Here is a 21,436-nt window from a genome sequence, read left to right on the forward strand (position 1 = left end):
CATCGCATGCTTAACGCGGACCCTTCCGCGCCTTTCGCCCCACCCAAGGGTCCTTCACTGCAACATGTTCGGGATGAGAAGGTATGTGGAGATGGCGCGAGTTACAAACTGGCCGTTTTTTGTTGTTGTTTTTTTTTTATAAGGAAATGTCAGTTCAAATCACGTCTTTATTTCCATGCTTACCGGAGGACATGGCGAAATGAGAAGAAGAAAAAAAGAAGCTGCTGTTGAGGAGTTCCCATCTCCCATTGAATACAAAGGCAGGAGTGGCGCGTACGCACTGCCAAAAAATATACGCACAAATAGTATTAGAATTATACAATAATATGCTTTAGCGCCACATCGTTAAGGCTCCCGTTCTGCAGAAAATACAGCGTCGTCGGTGGGCCTGGGTGGGCCATACTAGGTCACGTGACCTTGCGGCAGGTGGCAGTAATGTCTGGTTGCGGGAGGTTCCTCGGGAAGAGCAAGCTGGATCGCACAAGCCACACCGGTGGCAGCACCTGCCACCGCATAACCGCTGCACCACTGCGCCAGCAGTGGTATGAGGACTCCCAGTGATCTGTGAATGTAAAGTCGAGAATGTCCAATTCCGCATACATATGGGCATTGACCCATTGACACTGTTGCGTCATACCCTTACGGCGGAGCTTCAGTGACCCCTCCAATTTTTCACGTCTTCACGTGCGCATGCAGCATGAGTGCCAGTAAACTACAGAACGGTGGCAAATCACCTGAACAGTCAGAGTCATTTCTAAAGGACACACAAGAAAGCATGTGTAAAAGCAAAAAAAAAAAGAATGTATCATCATCATCAGCAGCCTGACTACGCCCACTGCAGGACAAAAGCCTCTCCCATATCTCTTGTCGTGGCGCACAGGCTAACTCGAACCCGGGCTCCGTTTGGTAGCGCGTTGAGTCTTCGGGCTGAGGAAAGACTGAAGCTTCGAAGTTTGGGAAAATGAAAAACAAGCGGGTTTAATGACACTTTTAAGAAACTTATTTACATACTGAAGATTAGAAGAGCAAAGAATCAAAATTTAAGAGTTCATGACGTCGAGCGACTGGATGAGCCTTTTCGACAGGGCCAGAGCGTCCTTTCGCACTCAGCACCGTCCTTAAATCCCCTAAGGTTCCGCCCCTCCATCAGGCGGAGGCCAATCCAACACGAGGCACATTTCCCCAAGATGGGCACCAGTCAAGTTTGCACAGCACTGTAGCACGCGGAGTCACTCGTTGCAGAGTCAACCCGTGGGAACGGGAGAGGAGAAATTGCAATTCCGCTGCGAATTCCTGTAGTGCAGCAACAGGAGTGGAAGCGGCTCCGTGTCGCCGAAAACACATGTGGTCCTTGCGACGCCGCGGGCCTCAACTGCGGCGACGAGTTGTCTACGGTGTGGTCGGCTCTTGATGGAAAGGGGTAATCCCTTCGGCTCCGTCCCTTTACTTCCCCGAACGGGCGCCCTTTGTTCCATTCGTCGTCGGTCGCTGTCCCCGGGCGTCCTTCGCCGGGAAGCTCATCCCCAACCAGCGAAGCGTGAGGAAATGCCGCAGGCACTTTCTCAGCGCGGCATCCTTCTTTGGGGTCGTCTTGTGGTCAAATGCGGGCCGCAAGCTGAGTCATGACACTCTCCAATTAACCGTCCTGTGCCAGCTGCAGCCACCCTGTCCCCGCCAGTTTCTTTATCTCATACACCCCCTGATTCTCCAAATCCCCCTGCTACGCTTACCCTCTCTTGGAATCCATTCGGTTACATTAAGAAGGATCAGGTAGTGCATCGGAGTTGTTTTTCCTTTTGGTCCTTTTTAAGTTTTACTATTAAAATAGAGGAAAATGTTAGCACAAAGCTGAAGAACTGCGGTGTTGCAAGGCATATTAGTTATATGCTTAACAACTCGAAATTGTCAAATTATCTAAGGAAACATGCGCTAGTAGTCGTCACTTATGCTTATGTCTCGACGTATGAGTGAGAGCACGCGGATTAAAAGCGAATTCCTTTGTTTAGGGCAACAAATCGCGACGAAGAATGCGGTGGCGATGCCGTATTTGGTCCGGGTGTGCAGCGCGCCGCCACGTCTGTTTAGGAGCGAACGCTAACTCTCCGTAACGCTGAGATATTCCGTAAAGTGCGCGCGCTCCGGTAATGGTCGTGCACTGCGCAGATGTCGCTATAGCCGGGCTCGGCAATCGGTAACGCCGTAAAGTTGTGGAGATCACGAACACAGTAGACCACTCGCAATCACAGATGGTGTCGTGCGCACCGGAAAGCCGTCCGTCTTTTTGGATATCCCATTAACACCTCTCTTAGAGCTAGTTGGTGCATACTTGAATTGGTGAAAAAGCAGCGCCAAACCATGCAAACCACAAGAAAGAACGAAGACAAGACACAGCGCCTGTGTCTCGTCTGGTTTGCACGGTGTGGCTCTATTTTTTCATCAACTTCTTGGATATATGCCTGCGGCCGGATGTTGTCTGATTGTTAAGAGCGGCGCTCACGAAGATACACGGACGAGAGCAGAAGGAACACCAATCCGCTCTCTTTCGATCGTTCGATTGTCTTATATGAGCAACTGTTAGCGATCATGCCAAACCAACTTGCTGAATTTCGTTGTTAGTTTCTATGCTGTCTGCCCATGACAGTGCGCATACAGTATTGTGCATCTTTACCGTGAAGACATTTTCCCGCCTCAAACACTGGCTCGTTTACGGTGCAACGCGCATAACTCGGGTATTGCGGTAACTTTTGTCTCGTAGTAAGTTTGATAACGACACTTACCTGCTCAGCCGCGCATGATGCACGCCCGTAATCGCCTGCTCCGAGATTGACGAACTCAAAGCCTCAACGTCGATATTTTGCCAAATGGCGGTGGTGACGCCATCTGCATTGTCTGCAGTGGAAAGCGTCAGGATGCGAAAGGCGCTGAGGTAAGCGTTGCAAGATGTGCCGGTAGTAGCCTCCCCTTTGTATCGGAGTGGTGACAAGTGTCACCTACCCATTAATTCCTAGCCTGCTCAATACTTCGGATTGACTACCGATTTTCTTCCATCACTAAACTACTCTTCTGGCCTTCACCACCAGTCCTCTAGTCGTCCCTTACTTGTTTCTACTTTTTAAAAGCTGAGGATGTCCTGGCTATGCTGAACCCCTAGTGCTTCGCAGATTCTTGGGGCGGCATCGTTCACCGAGGGTTGCTTTACGCTGGATAAGAATATGTTCTATCGTTTCCCTGTCCTTCATGCAGCGACAGCGAAAGTCATCCGTGGTTTCAAATTTCTGCCGGTAACACGGTCCTCGAGCACCAAGCCCTGGCTTCGAAAAGCAAACCACTCCCTTTTGAATTTAATTTTTTTTCTCTTTTAATCTTCGATTTAGCCTTCCTAAAAGCTCTAACGTCGGCTTATCCAGCATTTCCTTTTGCCAGTAAATATTTCCAAAGGATCGTACTTTCCGCTGAAAGGTTGTCTTACTATACCGGTTTCTTCCCTTTATCATTTGTATTTATTAGCAAGCCATCTAGTTATTCGCCTGCATATAATACCGATGCTGCATCGGCATAGGTACGTGAAAAATTTTGCCACCCATTCTCATTCATACGCCTCAACCGTTCTTTATATTGCGCCTTACTTTTTTGCCTCATGCGCTTCGAATGTTGACCACTCCATATTACTTCGAACTGCTTCATAGTGTCTCCATTTACCCCCAAGGCAAGCCTACCGACTGTCTTCTGCTTTATTTCAAGTGCCGAATTTGTGGCAGATCCCAAGCACATCACAGCGTTTGCAAACGTCAAGCCCGGTACAACTGCGCCTTTCCAGATTCCCTGAATAACTTCATATTTGTTATATCCCCAGAGCGCGCTATTCTTCATGACAGCTGCGTTTCTTTTTGCTTTCTTCATAATACCAAGATACGCCTAAATTATAGGTAACTCCCCAACAAACACAAAACCTCCTCAGAAACTCCAAAAAAGGATGGAATGTCCCAGTCCCAGTACAACGTTTATCAAACGTTTCCAGACCATAGAGGCACGACATAGAAACACAAGCAAAAAGGCAGTGCTCCCACTAAAGGTCTAGAAACGTTTTTTTCTGGAGTGTTAAGCAGCAACAAAAGCGAGTTAATGCATTTTCGTCCCAGAAATGTAACTGGGCATAACGTTTTGGGACCAATGATTTTCAACAAGAAATAAAAATCGACTGCTCGCGCTCTCTTTTCTCTCTCCTTCGCGCCACAAGCTGCGGGGAAAGAAGGTTTTGCTCTTGCACTCGTTGTTTTGAGAGATGAAACGGCAGTTTCATTAGAACAGCCGAAGGAAGCGGTTAGCCCCGCATCTCTCTCGGCGCATGCGTTTCTCGCACGTGGGCCGTCGGCTCCATATGCTGCAGGCAGGCGGCTGCGGTCTGCATTTTCATCGCGCCGCCGGCAGCGGCGGTCAACATCTTTCCCGTCTTCTAGCGTTTTCCCAGCTTGCGCCCATCTTCAAAATTGTGTGGTGGTCCCTCCAGGCGTCTCCGACTATCGGCACTCCTCGCTGCGCCGCTGTCTAGCAGAAGTGCGGTAATGGCCTCCCGTCGCTCGCCCGGCTTCCTCGCTGGACGGACGCCATTTTGCGCACGCTTATTCGCGCTGCCCCAGACGTTCGAGCACAAGCCCCAGCGCGCGGCAGTTCTTGCTCTCGTCACTGCGCCAGCTGGGCTGTCGTGGACTTCGTAGCTACGGATTCACGGAAGTTTTCCCGCGCACCTCGGCGTGCCCACACCATTCCTTTTGGAACTGATGCCGCGGCTGCGCATCGCAAGTCCTTTGCGCAGCTGCACGGCCCTACTGATGCCGCTGTTCGAGGCGGCGCTCGTGGCAGCGGAGTTCGTGGCAATAGGTGACTCCTCGCACGCACCCTGCATTCCTCAGCGCCTCCGACGACTGCAGCACGTCGGTGGTGGCAGCGTGGCCGTCTACTACGGTCTGAGGCGGGAAGGACCTTCCGAGACCCACCACTCTCTTTCTGCGAGTGCCCATGGATTAGCCTGCTCTACCAACTTCGCCACCGCGCAGCCATCCTGCCGCAGCGGTATAGTTTGTGCAGTGTTCGCGTGGTTATATTGACTCTCTCCCACTGGATTAATCGTGCCTTGATCTCGACTCCCACGCTGGACTGTGCCGCATGCGCGGTCTGCCGCACCATGGATGCAGCGCGCCACCGCACGTACCTGAGCATGTTCACCTTCCCGCCTGGCTGCAAGCAGTCTTATCCCCACACTTAGTCACAAGAAAATAAAACTCCCAGGATCGTTACGAGGGTGTAACGCGTAGTTTGAGCGCTCGCTGTGCTGTGAGAAGGCGCAGGACAGAAGCCTGCGTTTAATTTATGGTTTCAGCTGTTGCAGCCTTGTATTTCATCCCTGGGTTTCCTTAGGCAACGTCGTCAAGGTATGTTGGTTTATTTTAATTATTTATTTATTTAAGCATACTGCAGGCCCTTTTCGCATTTTTTTTATTTTCGCCTAGTAGAACTAATATTTTTTTTTTCTGTTTTGATAACACGTCGCTGAAGCTTGCTCCGAGTCTCTAAGCGTGAGGGGGGTTTCAACTTGAAGAAAATACGTGACCTGAAACTGCGTGTCTGCAGCGTACGCTCATCTCGTCTTTTCTTTTGTCATCGAAGTTGCTCTTTACATACGTTTGCTTTTGCATGTGCATATCTGCTTTTGAAGCCCTTAGAATGCTCGTTTAAGGTGCATCAACTTTCAGCCTGTATTCTGTTTTACTTGCTTCATATTGCAGATTTCTCAGGGCTGGAGAAAAAAGTGGCCATCATATGCATGGCGCCGTAGTGTTATGTACACTGTATATTAAATGGTGCATACGTTTGCGTCTGCTGTTTGTATTCATTCAGATTTGCGCCGTTGAACGTAAGTTTTTCGGCACGGACTTTCAATTCGGTCTGTATTGTTTTTCTTTGACTGAAACATGAATGCATTTTGATTGTGGTGGTGTATGGTGCGATCGCCGGCATGGACGACAGGATGCAATTCGTGCTAAGAGCACACCTAGTAAACTGAAATTACTTCTGTATGGCGCTGCTATTTGCTCTTATATGAGCCAAATCGGGTGACTTTTTGAGTTCATATTTCCTTTGTGTGCAAAATGCTAGGACATTTCACGTAAACGGATAAGTGCAGAACGGCCGAGCCAGCACGCATTCAGACGAGTGGAAAGGTGGATTACACCACCTGTAACGTAAGTATGCACCTGAAATTTGGCACATATGTGCGCTTGGATGCCTGCAGGCTGCACGAAAAATGAGGAATAATTTTATTGAACCAGAGCCGAGAAATCGAGCATTAACCTTTTGGGGCTTTCCATGGGACGCACAACTTTTTGGACATTGCTAGTTGTGGGGACGTTTTTTAGATGTGTTCGGGAAAAATGAGCACCTCCTGGGGAGATTCCAAATGTCCCGATGGGTCATTTTTGGGAGATTTTGAGGAGGTTTTGTGTTTGTTGGGTCGAGTTTCGTACCATGACCGCATACCGGGATCGTCACTATAAACCATGACTCCCTATTTTTCACGGCTAAATCTCAGTCCTAGACCCTCCACCTCTTTACCAGAAATTTCTGCCAATTCTTGAAGGCCTCTCGGTCCGTCTGCTGGAACAACGATGGCATCGACATATATCAATCTCGGTATGCGACTTGTGTCCAGTTGGCCCCTTCGCCGCCACGACACAGTAAACCCTAATCCGCTCGTTTCTATCTTCCGTTCAACCTCCCTGATGTAGAGCATAAATAGGAGTGGCGATAAAGGACATCCTTGCCTAGGTCTCCTTTTAACCGCAATTATTTCTGCACCTTTCATTTCCTGCCAGTTCACAGCTACTTTGTTGTCTTTGTAAATTTCTTTTAATAAACATATCGTTTCACTGCCCACACCCTCTTTTTCTAAAATTTGCCGTAACTGGGTGTCATGCGCGTCAGTAGAGGAATCCCGCTTACGCATGTGGCGAGCGCTGTGTGTATCAGTGCGCGTCATTCCAAAATGTTATGGTGCACAGTTAGAAGGGAGGTTTGTGCGCGGTTGGATTTCTCCGACACACCACAGGACGGACGGAGTGCCACGCGTGCGTGCGTGCGTGCGTGTGTGTGTGTGTGTGTGTGTGTGTGTGTGTGTGTTTGGTTTGGTTTATGGGGTTTAACGTCCCAAAGCGACTGAGGCTATGAGAGACGCCGTAGTGAAGGGCTCCGGAAATTTCGACCACCTGGGGTTCTTTAACGTGCACTGACATCGCACAGTACACGGGCCTCTAGAATTTCTCCTCCAAAGAAATTCCAGCCGCCGCGGCCGGGATCGAACCCGCGTCTTTCGGGTCAGCAGCCGAGCACCATAACCGCTGAGCCACCGCGGCGGCTGTGTGTGTGTGTGTGTGTGTGTGTGTGTGTGTGTGTGTGTGTGTGTGTGTGTGTGTGTGTGTGTGTGTGTGTGTGTGTGTGTGTGTGTGTGTGTGTGTGTGTGTGTGTGTGTGTGTGTGTGTGTGTGTGTGTGTGTGTGTGTGTGTGTGTGTGTGTGTGTGTGTGTGTGTGTGTGTGTGTGTGTGTGTGTGTGTGTGTGTGTGTGTGTGTGTGTGTGTGTGTGTGTGTGTGTGTGTGTGTGTGTGTGTGTGTGTGTGTGTGTGTGTGTGTGTGTGTGTGTGTGTGTGTGTGTGTGTGTGTGTGTGTGTGTGTGTGTGTGTGTGTGTGTGTGTGTGTGTGTGTGTGTGTGTGTGTGTGTGTGTGTGTGTGTGTGTGTGTGTGTGTGTGTGTGTGTGTGTGTGTGTGTGTGTGTGTGTGTGTGTGTGTGTGTGTGTGTGTGTGTGTGTGTGTGTGTGTGTGTGTGTGTGTGTGTGTGTGTGTGTGTGTGTGTGTGTGTGTGTGTGTGTGTGTGTGTGTGTGTGTGTGTGTGTGTGTGTGTGTGTGTGTGTGTGTGTGTGTGTGTGTGTGTGTGTGTGTGTGTGTGTGTGTGTGTGTGTGTGTGTGTGTGTGTGTGTGTGTGTGTGTGTGTGTGTGTGTGTGTGTGTGTGTGTGTGTGTGTGTGTGTGTGTGTGTGTGTGTGTGTGTGTGTGTGTGTGTGTGTGTGTGTGTGTGTGTGTGTGTGTGTGTGTGTGTGTGTGTGTGTGTGTGTGTGTGTGTGTGTGTGTGTGTGTGTGTGTGTGTGTGTGTGTGTGTGTGTGTGTGTGTGTGTGTGTGTGTGTGTGTGTGTGTGTGTGTGTGTGTGTGTGTGTGTGTGTGTGTGTGTGTGTGTGTGTGTGTGTGTGTGTGTGTGTGTGTGTGTGTGTGTGTGTGTGTGTGTGTGTGTGTGTGTGTGTGTGTGTGTGTGTGTGTGTGTGTGTGTGTGTGTGTGTGTGACGTCTTGTCCTGCGTCTTCGTTTTCGCTGCTTTTTTGATAGAACAGTGGTCGTTCTTCGCTCATAGCAATTTCGATGCATTGTGTGACTGCAACCAAGTTTCGTCTAATCTACGGGCTTGTCTGAATCCATTCTGCAGTTCCCCAAGCCTCTGCCTCATAAGCCCAACGTTGTAGTTGATCCTTGATGGCTCCTCTGATGGCGCCACTGACGTGCTCCGACGGCAACCCGATGCTGGTGGCTTTCAGTTCGCCGACGATTGCACATTTGTATCATGAGCGGCTAAACCAAGCCGTTGTCAAACTTGCTCCGAGACAAAAGTTACCACAATACGCAAGCTCTGCTAGCAGTTAGGCGGGGAAATTCCTAAATTTTCACGATAAAGATGCACAATACTGCATATGGTGTTTTCTCTGTGAGGCCTAAATCTCCCTTTTGTTCGGCTGAGTGTGCACGCCAACTAACCTTTCCGCAATCGCTTGCAGAGTGCGCACGGGTGCAGGAGACGGACCGGTCCTGACGGGAGGCTCAGCAGAATCGACGGGAATGCTTGCGCTCTTCGCGGCACCAGGACCATCGAAGCGCCCCACGATGCTGCGACGCCATCGGGAAGTCAGCGCAAACGAGCGAACACAGCGGATACCTTGCAGTTGAGCTCCGCACACATTTCGGGCCACATTGCTATTGCACGAGGCCGCTTTTGAACAATGCCAGGGCTGCTATGCAGGCCAGTTCAGTAGAGCCTGTGCGCGATCAGCTCAGAGCACAAGCGCCTGCGGACATTCCAGCTTCGGGGATTTTGCTGCAATCCTTTGATGACGCGATGCTCTGTCCGTTGACAGACAGAGGACCTGCAATAAAGAGTGAGTCGTGATTGCTTGGGGTGATTGCATCGCTTCACCTTGCCTGAAGCAGGAAGAAGCGGGCATGAAAGGAACCTCCTGCATGGCTGCGCCAGTCAAGGCCTCCTCGCGTAGGTCAGGCGCCAGAGCCTTATTCCCTCGACGGTCTCTGCTTGTCTTCAGCATGGAGAACCTTCTGAAATGTCACGCAGCGCACCTTGTATACGTGTGCAATAGCTGGGGACGTTTCGGCGCACCGCACATCTTAAAATGAATGCCAGGCTTATTTTAAGCGAACACCGGTCATTGAGAAATTCATGCGAGAAAGGGGCCGGCCTACAAGGTAAAAAAACTTGCACCCCTGAAGGTGTAGCTGTGATGACAGCACCCTTCCCACACCCTTATTTTTTCTTGTTTTGTTTTAAAGGGTGCGCTACGCACGTTAGCACTTTTAATGCATCCTTGCACCCTTAAAAGGTGCACGGGTGCAAGGGTGTTGTAGTCCTTCTGGTGCGTAAGGGTGTACGAGTGTTCTTTGACTTGTAGCTCAACACTCCAGTAGATCAATCAAGAGTGCTTTTAAAATGATGTGAGCTATTCAAGCTTTCTATTAAATGACAGCTGCAGCCTTGATGCGAGCAGCTATTACTGCAATTTGAGCCCCCATAATGCGATATTAACTGAATTATTTTGGCTGAAGTGCTAAGCATCACTGGCTCCAAATAGGGGCTCGCTGAAATGGCATGTATAAACTTGGAGAAAGTATGCGCGTTATGGCAAGTAAGTATTGAACGCAGCAGTGGTGTCTTCTGTGTTGAACTCTATCCCCTCAGTAGCTTTGTATGACTCATTCCAATCAAGCTGATACCTGTTTATGTTCCGTTGGCAAAAATATGTGGCATATCAGAGCATCGTGTTACTGTGCGAGCGGATTTGCCGAAAGTTGGCCTCCTTTAGCAAGTTCTCTTTCTTTCTTTCATATATTCAGCAAAATCGCGCAGTGAACAACATGCAGACATCAAAAATTGACTCCACAGCAAGGAGGTTCAGAAACACCGTGAAAGACGCATCTGGGTAGTATAAATATAGTTGGACATGCTCGCAACTGTAGTGCAAAGATAGACAGGTCGTCGGGAGCTTTTCGAAGGAAATCTTTAGCTTCCCTTCAAGACTGCACCCCCCTCCCAAATAAAAATGATCACCGCCTTTTAAATCAATCAAAACCTAAGAAACTGTAAAGCAGTCGGAAAAAATGTGCAACCTTATTATGGGTGCGACAAGCATACTTTGCACCCTATTGGGTAGCCGCGGAAAAAAGGGTGCCAACGTAACGATCCCACCCTTACTATAGGTGCGACGAGCATACTTTGCACTCTTTTGGGAGGGTGCGAGTTATAGATACGGAAATGCACCCTTAAGGTTGCAATTTTTTTTACAGTGTAGAAGGTGTGTGTTCACTCTGGACATGAAAAGCTCAAAACAACGCGCTAAGTACGTTTTAAGAGTTGTCCCAGGCATTTCGCGTACGTCGGCGGGAGACAGCAGTCGCGACGACTGAGTATTTTCGCAACGTTCTCTAACAGCAGCAATAGAAGAAAGGAAAAGTGTAATAGCTGTGTCACTCTGGGTGAACACTTGGACCGCGCCACAAGAAAGGGAGTTAAAAGGGAGAGTTGACCACGTGTCCATTGAAGAGGCGTTCTTGTGGCGTCATGGTGTGTTGCTCTTCTGGTGGAACTGCCACTCGGTAGTTCGAGCAGGAAATATGTAACCTGTAGCCACCTGCGATGTCACACTAGCGTGTGTAAAGAGATTAACTAGGACGCCATGACGATCTGCCGTCATTGGTTGGAAGACCTCCTTTTTTAGTTGTATCCGCATAATAGCGGCTGGCTGGGGGCCTCAGTCGACCCTCACGAGTGGTCGGGGCACGTTCAGGCCTCGTCTTCTAAGTACGGCCGACGGCGACGAAGACATGCAACCAAGCTGCGACCAGGCGTTCGGCTCCAGTGGACCCATCTCAAGCATCGATGGCGTAAAGGGGCAAGACAGAGAAGAGGGAGTGCCAATGCATACATCTCCGACAACATAATGCTATGAGGGCGGCATCTAAGGGCAATCGGGTGTGGAAGGGGAGGGCTCTTTCGTGGAAGGCACGCAGAGCTGCCTGCGAGTCTGTATAGGCAACGTATGCGGGGGCGGGGGGTAGGGTGGCAAAGTGTGTGATGGCATCGGCGATCCCGTGTATTTCTAGGGCGAGAGTGGAGGGTGGGGAGGTGTATGGACCGGTTGTGTGGGTGCTGGTTGTAGAGAGGCAAGGGTGGAGGAAGAAGGCTGCTGTGGAGCCCGCGGTTTCCGTGCGACAGGCGTCCGTGTAGGCCACCGCTGCAGCGTCCATGGGTGGCTTGTGGTTGTATGCGTATGGTTGGCGGCGACCTGCGTGTGTGTGTGCAGACATGTTGCGTGGAGTGGGTGCGATGCGGAGGTTAGAAGGGTAGATCGGAGACTGCGGTGGGGAATCTGGGATAGTATCTACCGCCCAGCTGGTGAGCTGGACAGGCGGATGATTTGACCCTCCCGGTGCAGGTTAAGGAGGGCTTGATGGGGGTGGAAAAGTCCTGTTCTGTACAGGGTGTCTGTAGAAGCCTGAGGGGGGAGTGTTGCTTTATATAGCGTGTTGAGGGCACGGGTTAGTTTGTCTTGTTGTGTACTTGTAAGGGGGCAGTAAGGTATGTAGTACAGAAATTTGTTCAGGGCCAGCGCTTGAGCAAGGCGGCTGGCGTGTGTCTCGCAGAGGCCGGCATGTTTTAAAACTACGCGGAGGAGTAAGTGTGTGATTGAGTGGCATGTGCGTATGGACTGATTGATGGCAGAGGTGAAAGTGTTGGAGGTGAGTGGCATACCCAGGATGCGACAAGAGTCGACGCGGTGGATGCTCTGTCCGGCGAGGGTGAGGGAGATGGAGGGGTTCTTCGTCCGTTGATATTTACTGCGTGTTATGAGTAGAAGTTCAGATTTCTCCGGAGCTGGTTGCAGGCCTGCTTGGGAGAAGTGAGAGGAAATGGTGTTAAGTGCACATTGGACTGTAGTTTGGACCTCTCCGACGCGACGTATAAAATCGTCTGCGCACAATTTTCGTAGAGGGTGTTGTTTTCAGGACTGATCCTGGCTACTCCGACGTCCAGTAACGTCTCGGGGTTTTCGACATTTATTTGAAACGAAGGCAATCTGTACAAGTAAAACTTCGCATGACCTAGATGTGCTAGCGATGACTGTGAAGCGAAACCATCAATGTTGAGCGGCGCAGCAGAAAAGAGGAATAGAAATGGCGCTGCAACTGTCTCGCTCTCGGTGGACACCTCATCTGCACCGTCAGGGAAGGGATGAAGAAAGGAGAAAGAAAGGGGCGCCGTAGTGGCATCTTTTGCATTTCGCCGCCATCGAAATGCTGCAGGATCCCTGTGCGCAACGGGTGAAAGGAGAGCACCAACGACACCCGTTTTCGAATGCGAGGGCAGTCGGTGACAGTGCGGAATGGCCGTCGCTCCAATGCCCGCAACCAATGAAAATGGGTGTCAAGTCGACGCTTGCAATAACGTACTGGAAGACGTTCAGCTCCACAATCGGCAGATGTTTAGACGATAACTTACAGTGCAGAAACAGCTAGGGCCAATAACAGTCCTTTGTGTTTAGCCTTAATTCCTGGAAATCTGCGTGCGTATAGGGGCCTATTATGGAACACACTGAAAGATAAAGAGATCGGTGATGAGACAGTACAGCTGTTTAAAGAAAGGTGGCAGGATATAAAGTTCAAGTCGCATGAAAAAAAGGTAAGCAACGGGCTGACAGCCGGTTTTCATACGAGGTTAATAATCACTGCTGTTCATGATTTGTGCGACAAACACAAAAAAGAAATCGCTATCGCCGAATGTAGTGTATGCAAATTATATTGCTGTTGCGAATATATGCAGAGACGAATGTATTAACTGTTACGTAAATAAGCAGGCGTTATGATCTCAAGCGGTACCGCTGGTAAGACGCTTACAACGCGGGGTCATCAGATACTTGGCCAGAAGAAAGGCAGCGTATCTGAAGAAGCGCTGCCTTGCGAAGGTGGTGGACGAGGACTCTAGACGGAGGATGGTGGGAAAAAAAAGTCCGTTTATGAGCCTTTTTATTTTTGCTTGAAAACCTACGGCTTCGCTCGCCTACTGCGATTCCCAAAGTAAATGACCACAACGCGTTTACTTAATCTATCTGTTTGAACCAACGAGCCTTCGTGGCCCGTCAGCAGCCACAGACTATTGATCATTGCTTTGTGTTTAGTCGTGATGTCGTGTTTCTTTTTGTTGTTGCATTCTACAACGTACTCCCAAAATTACACTGAGACGACGAGGTATACTATGCGATGGAAGGTGCCAAGTTTCCATGTGATCTTTTTGTGCTCGTGGGACTGTGTAGCCCGTGGAAAATCCGCTTGGTCACCACGCAGAGCCAGCGCGTTTATCGAAGTCTCTCTGTTTAGATAGCACTGTGCGCAAGCCTGTACTAGATGCTTGTGCGTGTCTCCCGAGCAGAATGCTGCTGTGACTGACTATGTATGACGGGTTCGCCGGACGCGGCCTCGGTAAGTAAAGCTAGAAGTCTCAGTATTGTACTTCCATGTAGCGTCTCGCTACATGGATTTCCACCCACATCCAAATTAACCCAATTTTCTTTTGAGCTCAATTATTTTACTTTGGTAACTTTCCTGAACTTTGTTAACTCTTTGTTCCATCGGGATTTTCTGCTCGCGGCCAACGACGCCCGGTTTTCTGCGACCGGGGACCCTTCGCTATCGTGGGTTCACCACCGTGCACACTTTGCTGGCTGCGTTGAATTACCTGCCGCTGTGGACTGCGGCACGGCATAAAAGGGTTCACTGCAAACCAAATCTGCCGCGCGCGTAAAAAAGACCCCCGTGCTAGTCGTGTTGCCGCCGACTCGCGGACGGCTGAGGAGACCTTCCGGTTTGGTCGAAGGAGCAGCTCGGACATACGAGTCAGGCCGCGACGCGCCACGCGTCTGCTTACGGAAGGCGCCTGTGCGAAGAACGGAAAGCGACGGTGCTTCTGAATAAAAAGCATATGCAACCAGTGTTCCAACTGCGAGTATTATTCTTTGCTGAAGTACCGATAGGGACACTGCCAATAATTTGGCGACAAATTAAACGCTCAGCATCTCCTCGGCCTATCGTGTCAAGGCTAGTTGTGCAGCTAGCTCTGCGCAAACCCAGCCAGGCAGTGGCGTAGCCAGAAATTTTTTTCGGAGGGGGGGGCTCATGTTGCAGCGCGGCCTCTTCATAGAATTTGTGGAGGGATAAAACGCAATAATAATAACTACACTGCCATATTGACAATGCCATTGTGTGTTAGATAACGCTACGGACTGTCTAGACAAGTGAGATATGTATTTTTTTTTAATACAGAATGCATTCGTATGTCTTAAAAATTGCGGCATACATAACTGATACCCATGCTTCCATGTTTTTGCGTATTCAATAAGTAAAGAAGTTATCACACGAAGTCTAGAACTATATCAGGACAAATATTTTGGTGAATCTGTCGTTCAAGAACCTTTACATTTTTGTACATATGCAACACCCAGGGAAAAATCTCAACGACGCTGTCCTCTGTTCCAGTGTACTGCGCAGCAGCAGCCGTCACCGGTCATGCATTGCGAGTAATTGCACCGAAATTTCAGTCGGAACAGCGAGAATATGTATAAACGAGGAGTTCTGCAAAATACCATTAGTGCGAAGATACAATGGAGTATTAGAATTGCGAACATACAGCTTGATAAAGGACAAAAAAAGTGTGACTGGAAACAAAGTCACTATGTACACACAGAACCTAGCAACAAGATATTTAAATACTAGTATGTCTCCACTAAATCTACGTAAACTCACTCCATATAACGCGTCAGACAAGGCAAATAAACATCTTGCGCAATCACAGATAGTAAACTTTACACACGAAAAGACGGACGATCCAGGCAAGAAGCAAAATATGATAGCAGAAGTCGCGATATATACTTGGGCTATGCTGCGGTCGGTGACAGTTCGAAAAATTTGGGGGGGGGGGGGGGGGGGCTGAAGCTCCATGAGCATGTTTGGCAGCAACGGCGCTGTTACGGCGGTCGACTAAGTTGACTTATTAAATTAAACCGAGAAAGCACGAGGTATAAAGGTCTGCAGTCACAACATTTGGGGCGATACAGCATACCCGATCGCTAAGTGCTAGAAGAAGGACGACGGGAGGCAGCTTTTTCCCATGACGAACCTTTGTGATGTGCCTGCTCTCATCCAGCCGCTTCAGTGCGGAGAACGCCGAACACTACTGGACACTGAAGCAATGCAGTTACTTTAAATGAGCCATGCAAATGCGATCTTCACTGGTAATGCCTAAAAATATGTTTTTTTATTCGCTTGGCTTTAAGAGAGGTGCACAGGCGAATGGATAAAAGTTTACCTCGAGCTACAACGAAGTTACGTTTGCTCTGCAGAGCTAAACATTTTAAGTCATTCTGATTGCAGGCCTTATTCTGCTTGATAACTGGTTTTTGATCTGGTATTTACTGTTTTCGCCAGGTTCTGATTGACCAGTAATTGTAAAATTCAGGTAAAATGGGAAATAACACTGCATGATTTTGCCGATACCTTGGCGACGTTTAATCGTTTACTAGGATAGGTGGTGAAAAAACGTACAAGTTGAGGCTTGTGGAAGCGAAAATAGAGAAAAAACTACGCGTCGTATATTCCTACTACCGGACTACAGTGCTGCTTCAAGCGTCGCGCTTAGTGGCCTGATGAATACTGAAGGCGACTGGCAGCATTTTTTTTATAGCGTGAAGAGATGCCCGGGACGTAGTCCTGGTGATTGTCGCCTGAAAACGGTCCCTTGCGTTCAATTTACGGCCACACCCACACGGAATGTCGAGTCCCGACTTCTAATAATGAGAGCCCGACAGAACGCGAACAAGCTGCAGACGTTGATTCTTGCACTGTTCGCCGCGCGACTGAAGAGCAAACATGCGGATTAAGAGACGCTAACTAACATATTTCGATGCAGAAATGCTATACGAGCCCCGCAGCCGATCCGTCGCCGAACTTTTCCCGCTCCACGGCCGCTGCGCATCGCTTTGACCCATATCTAAATGCGACAAACTTGTGGAAACTTGTGCCGCTGCCTTTCTTCAGCATTGCGGTCTAACCACCCGCACCACAGCTCGCTGGAATATTGCAAAATGCGTTCAAAAACGCTCAAGAATGGCATACCCAAGGCACACGGTACCGGCTTTTGCCTACACAACGAAAGTCACTGCTGACTCCAGCGCCGCCGCATCTCCGTGACGTCACAGCCTGACGCTTGTCTATACAGGACATCACAAAAAAGAAAGAGCAAATAAATGAGAAAAGTAGTGATTGCTGGGACGGCGGATATGTCTATTGAAATCATATATAAAAGTGCATTTGTTGAAGGCAACTTTGTAATGGAGCTCTTTTTGTAGCGAGAGATACATTACCCGCAGTATTGCCGTTTCGCTGTGGGCCTTCGGCGCCACTTGTGCGCATGCGCGAGGAGCCTAGTGACGTCACAGCCACGCCGCTCACCTCCGACCGAGAAGGATGGAAAAAACTTTATTGTTGATAAATTTAAAGTGTTCTTGACCCTTACGGGTCACTGGGCGCCGTGGTCGATCCTTGGTCCAGGGTGCCGCACTTGACTGCTGCCATCGTGGCTCGGCGTACAAGAAATCGTTGCGCTTCCTCGTCCTCGCTGGCCAGCAAGTACTCCCACTGCGTCACACTCGGGTTGTTTATTCTTGGTTCTAAGTCTGCTTTAGGGCAGGTCCATGTGACACTATAGGTTTACCCTGACACCACAGACATTCGTCTGCATACTGTGTAGGGAAAATTTTGTAGTTTCTGCAGGCGCGGGTAGGTACCGGTTTGTAGTCTGCGCCAGTCTACCGCCTCCTCTTTGGAAAGCCTTTTGTGTGGGGCTGGGTAGCGTTTCCGCTGACCCCTCTAATGATCGAGTATATCTGAGTACGTGGGGGTAACTGGGTCAAAGGTGCCCGTGGTGCAAAGTGTTGAGTCTGCTCGGTTGACGTACCCTCGAGCCAACTCGTCTGCTGCCACGTTGCCCCTCATCCCCTCATGTCCGGGAACCCACACTATACTATATTTAGTGTTTTTGTGTCTTCTCGTCGTGTGTAGAATATGATTGGCGATGCTGTCGATTCTGCCTCGAGTGTAGTTTCTGCATGCTTGTTTACAGTCCGTCACTATAGTGAGGTTGTGTCCTGTTGCGTTCCCGGGCGATATTGCCAGAACAATGGCGGCTTCTTCAGCTGCTTCTGTGTTTGGGTTGTTTATCGTTGCGCTGGCTATTTCCTTCCCTCCTTCGTCTGTTACAACGGTGATCGTTTTGCGTTGGTATCGGTACTTTGCTGCGTCCGTGTAGACTACGCTGGGATTGTCGCTGAGTTCCCTGCTGACTGCTCGGACTCTGGCTTGTCGTCTTTCATGGTGTATATTGGGGTCCATGTGTCGGGGTATGGGTCTTACCCGGATGTTGTTTGTCTTCATTATTAATCTGTTCCTTGTCTCTTTGTTTGCCTAGAGGTAGCCGTAATTTCTCCAGTAGGTGGCTTCCCGTTCTGAATTGAGTGAGTCTAATTGCGCACTACGTTGCGCTTCTCGTAGTTCGTCGAAGGTGTTCGATACTCCCAGTGCCATTAGTTTTTCGGTTGGTGTGGACATTGGAGGTTTGAGCGCCATTTTGTACGCTTTGTGTAGTATGGTGTCGATTTGTAGAGTCTCTTGCTTGTTTAGTTCGTGGTAGGGGAGGTTGTACGTTACCCTGCTCGTGACGAAGCTGTTCATGAGTCTTAGGGTGTCCTGTTCTCTCATCCCATTCTTTATACTGCTGACTCTTCGCACGATTCTGGCGACTTGCTCTGTTGTATTCTTAATAGAGGCGATGGTTTTGCTACATATATTCCTGTGTTTTGCAGCCATATTCCAAGTACCCTGACTTCCATTTTCTCAGGTATTGTCTCGTTTCAGGGTGAATTGGGGGTCGTATTTTCGTGTACCTTTTTTATTCTTACGTATTCTGATTTTTTTCTGCTGAGCACGATAATCCTCTGGCCCTGGAGTATTATTCAGTATGGTCGATCGCTCTTTGTAGCCGCACTTCTTTAGCTGCTAGGGAGCCTGTGCTGGTCCATATTCTTGTCATCTGCATACACTGCATAGCTGATGTTTTCTATTTCGTCGAGTACTTTCGTGAGTCCTATCATCGCTATGTTAAATAGTAGCGGTGATATTACTGAAAATGAGTTCGCTCGCTTGCCGGCTCCGTCGTTATGCCGCCTGATAAACAGAAATGGAGGGTACGTCGGCTTGACGAAGCCAGGAAACGACAACGGGCTTCGGAGACATGAAGAACGCTCAAGACGCTGCTAGACGGGCGCACCGTGCCTCTATCGAAACCGAATCGTCTACAACCGGTGATGATCCCGGATGGAACGCTATGGATGCTTACGCAACCTACAGGTTTAACCAAAGCTAAACCCCAGCAAATTTTTTTACTTAAATCCAATTATCTCAAAACAAATTTTGCAGCATTTGACCCCTTTTCTCACGAACCGCAAGCTCTATAATCAGTACTTTTGTCCGGTACATAAGGAAGGCAAGGGAAAGTCTACTGAACCAGAATTATGTAAATCAATGCAGGGAATTTTGTTTCACAGGATGTTTATTGCTAATTTTGGCTGAAAGATTGCTAGGATCCAGTAAAAAAAAGCCAAAAAAATGGCAAACAGCCATTGAACATTTTTATGGTTCAGTAAAGAGTAATAAACAGTCGATTACAATGATACCAGTGTCACTCCTGTAACCCTAGTAGATCCTGAGAAAAAGGATTTCAAACATCATAAAAATACATGGCAGGTATAGGGCCTACCCTCTCCACTTAAGTACCCGAAAAGCGTAGCAGGAAGCATTGTTTTAACTTGATTTTGGCGCGTGACAGCTTTAGTCGGTTATGTGCCAATGAGAGGGAAATAACTAGAATAAGAATGGGGTGGAGCGCATATGGCAGGTTCTTTCAGATCGTGAATGGCAGTTTACCAATAACCCTCAAGAAAAAAGTATACAACAGCTGTATCTTACCGGTACTCACCTACGGGGCAGAAACGTGGAGGCTATGGAAAGAAAAATGTTAGGTGGTCTAACGTTAAGAGATCGGTAGCGGGCGGAGTGGATGAAAGAACAAACGCGGGTTAATGACATTCTAGTCAAAATCAAGAGGAAGTGGGCTTGGGCAGGGCATGTAATGTGAAGACAAGATAACCGCTTAAGTGTAACGGAGTGGATTCCAAGAGAAAGGCAAGCGTAGCAGGCGGCGGCAGAAATTTAGGTGGGCGGATGAGATTAAGGAATCTGCGGGAATGCGGTGGCCGCAACTGGCGAAGGACATGGTTAATTGGAGAGACATGGCAGAGGTCTTTGCCCTGCAGTGGGCGTAGTCAGGCTGATGATGATGTTTCCCACCGTGCAGTAATTGTCGGTCACTCATTATAAACCCTTTGCTGCGGTCTGTACAACCGGATAGGCCCTGTCACATCTGACTGCAAAAAACCGACTACATTAAAGTTTCGTTTATTGTGGTTTACCGTCCCAAAGCGACTGAGGCTGAGAGACGCAGTAGTGAAGGGCTCCGGAAATTTCGACCACCTGGGGTTCTTTAATGTGCTCCGACATCGCACAGCACACGGGCCTCTAGAATTTCGCCTTCAAGAAATTCAGCCGCCGCGGCCGGGATCGAACCCGCGTCTTTCGGGTCAGCAGCCGAGCGCCGTAACCACTGAGCCACCGCGGCGGGGCAACTACATTAAAGGGCCCCGGACTACCCTCTGGTTGAAAATACTCTCTACCTCCTTTGGAGCGAGCCTCCTCTCCTTCCGTTCCCTCCTCGAGATTTTTCTCTCCCGCGCCTCGTCGAGTATGCTCCGCAAGGCAAAATCACCCTTCCTCCTCCGTTGTTAGCCGGAGGCGTGGTGTCTGGTGGAGTGCGTCACATGTCTACGTCATGGCCCCGCCTTGAATAGAATTCTTTTCTTGGTTTTTGCTTGCTACCCGGTCTAGTTGCGGGGGGGGGGGGGGGGGGGTTAGAGGCATAGCGGCGGGTCTCCCAAAGACCCCTCTATTTTGCTTTTTGGGTCTCCTTCCGGATGTTTCGTTTTTTTTCTCTGTCCTTCCTCTCCCCAGTTGCTTGGGTCGTGGACGTAGTCGTCCGGAGCGAAGTGTCTTCCGCAAACCACCACATCCTTTACCGTTGTATCAGAAAGGCCGATGCGTTGGATCCAGACACGACTCAACTCATAATCTCCTGGAAATCTGTGCCGGATCGTGGTTCGACTCCAGTTGCTGCGTGCGCATCCAACGACGAAACAGCGTCGTTGAATTTTCTCTGCACACTGAACGATCGAGAGGCGCGATCGGCTCGACTACCGAAACTTGTTAGCGAGCGCATCCTTTCATACATTTGTTTGTCAACCCCAGTTAGCGAGCCTTTTCATTTTTTTAGGCCTCCCCATTGTTTCACGACCGGAGGGGCGGGAGTCGGTTTTGGTTGAAACACGCGGCGAAGCGCGGAGCCGGCAACCGCCCGTTTGCTTTTCTCCGTGTGTGTGTTTGTCTTTTCTCCGCTCCTAGGCTCATGTCGTTCATTGGAGTCAAGGCGTAGGCAAGATGCACGAAGGATAGGCGGTGCGTGTGCGGAGCGGTCAAGTGGGCTAGCGAAGGAAAGGCTCTACTGCACAAGTGACTAAAACCTTGTTTTGGGGGGCTTGCATGGAAGAAAAAAATCTGAGAAGGGAGCGCGCACGCAGAGGGCTATCTCGTGACGTGATCACGGCGGTGGGGCGAACCGACTCACTCAGTTTTACTATTTTTTACTTTTTATGACTAGGGTTCAAGGCTGTCGCCGTACGCTCCCTCCGCATTTTTTTTTGTTCCTTCATGCGGGTTTGTAGGCATGTGCCAAAACGTAAGGCGTTGCGGAAAGCGTTGCGCAGACGACGCGACGCCAAGGCTACGCCCAACCTTCTGTCAGTCAGAACGATGCACCAATGGAATGCCTTTAGCGAAAGTAACCCTCA

The 21,436-nt window shown here is 49.4% G+C and overlaps 1 protein-coding gene across 1 annotated transcript in view; it reads left to right on the forward strand.

The window, feature by feature from the left end:
• Positions 1-9,263, forward strand: part of LOC149349435 (uncharacterized) — a 127,075-nt gene extending 117,812 nt beyond the window's left edge. The window contains exon 12 of the mRNA XM_089576777.1: positions 8,867-9,263. Coding sequence (XP_089432903.1) covers positions 8,867-8,901 — 35 coding nt within the window. The 3' untranslated portion in view covers positions 8,902-9,263. The remainder of the gene's footprint in view (positions 1-8,866) is intronic.
• Positions 9,264-21,436: the final 12,173 nt, after the last annotated feature.

This window comes from Amblyomma mixtum, chromosome 3 (assembly GCF_055824585.1).
Source record: "Amblyomma mixtum isolate Tamu chromosome 3, ASM5582458v1, whole genome shotgun sequence".
NCBI lineage: Eukaryota > Metazoa > Arthropoda > Arachnida > Ixodida > Ixodidae > Amblyomma > Amblyomma mixtum.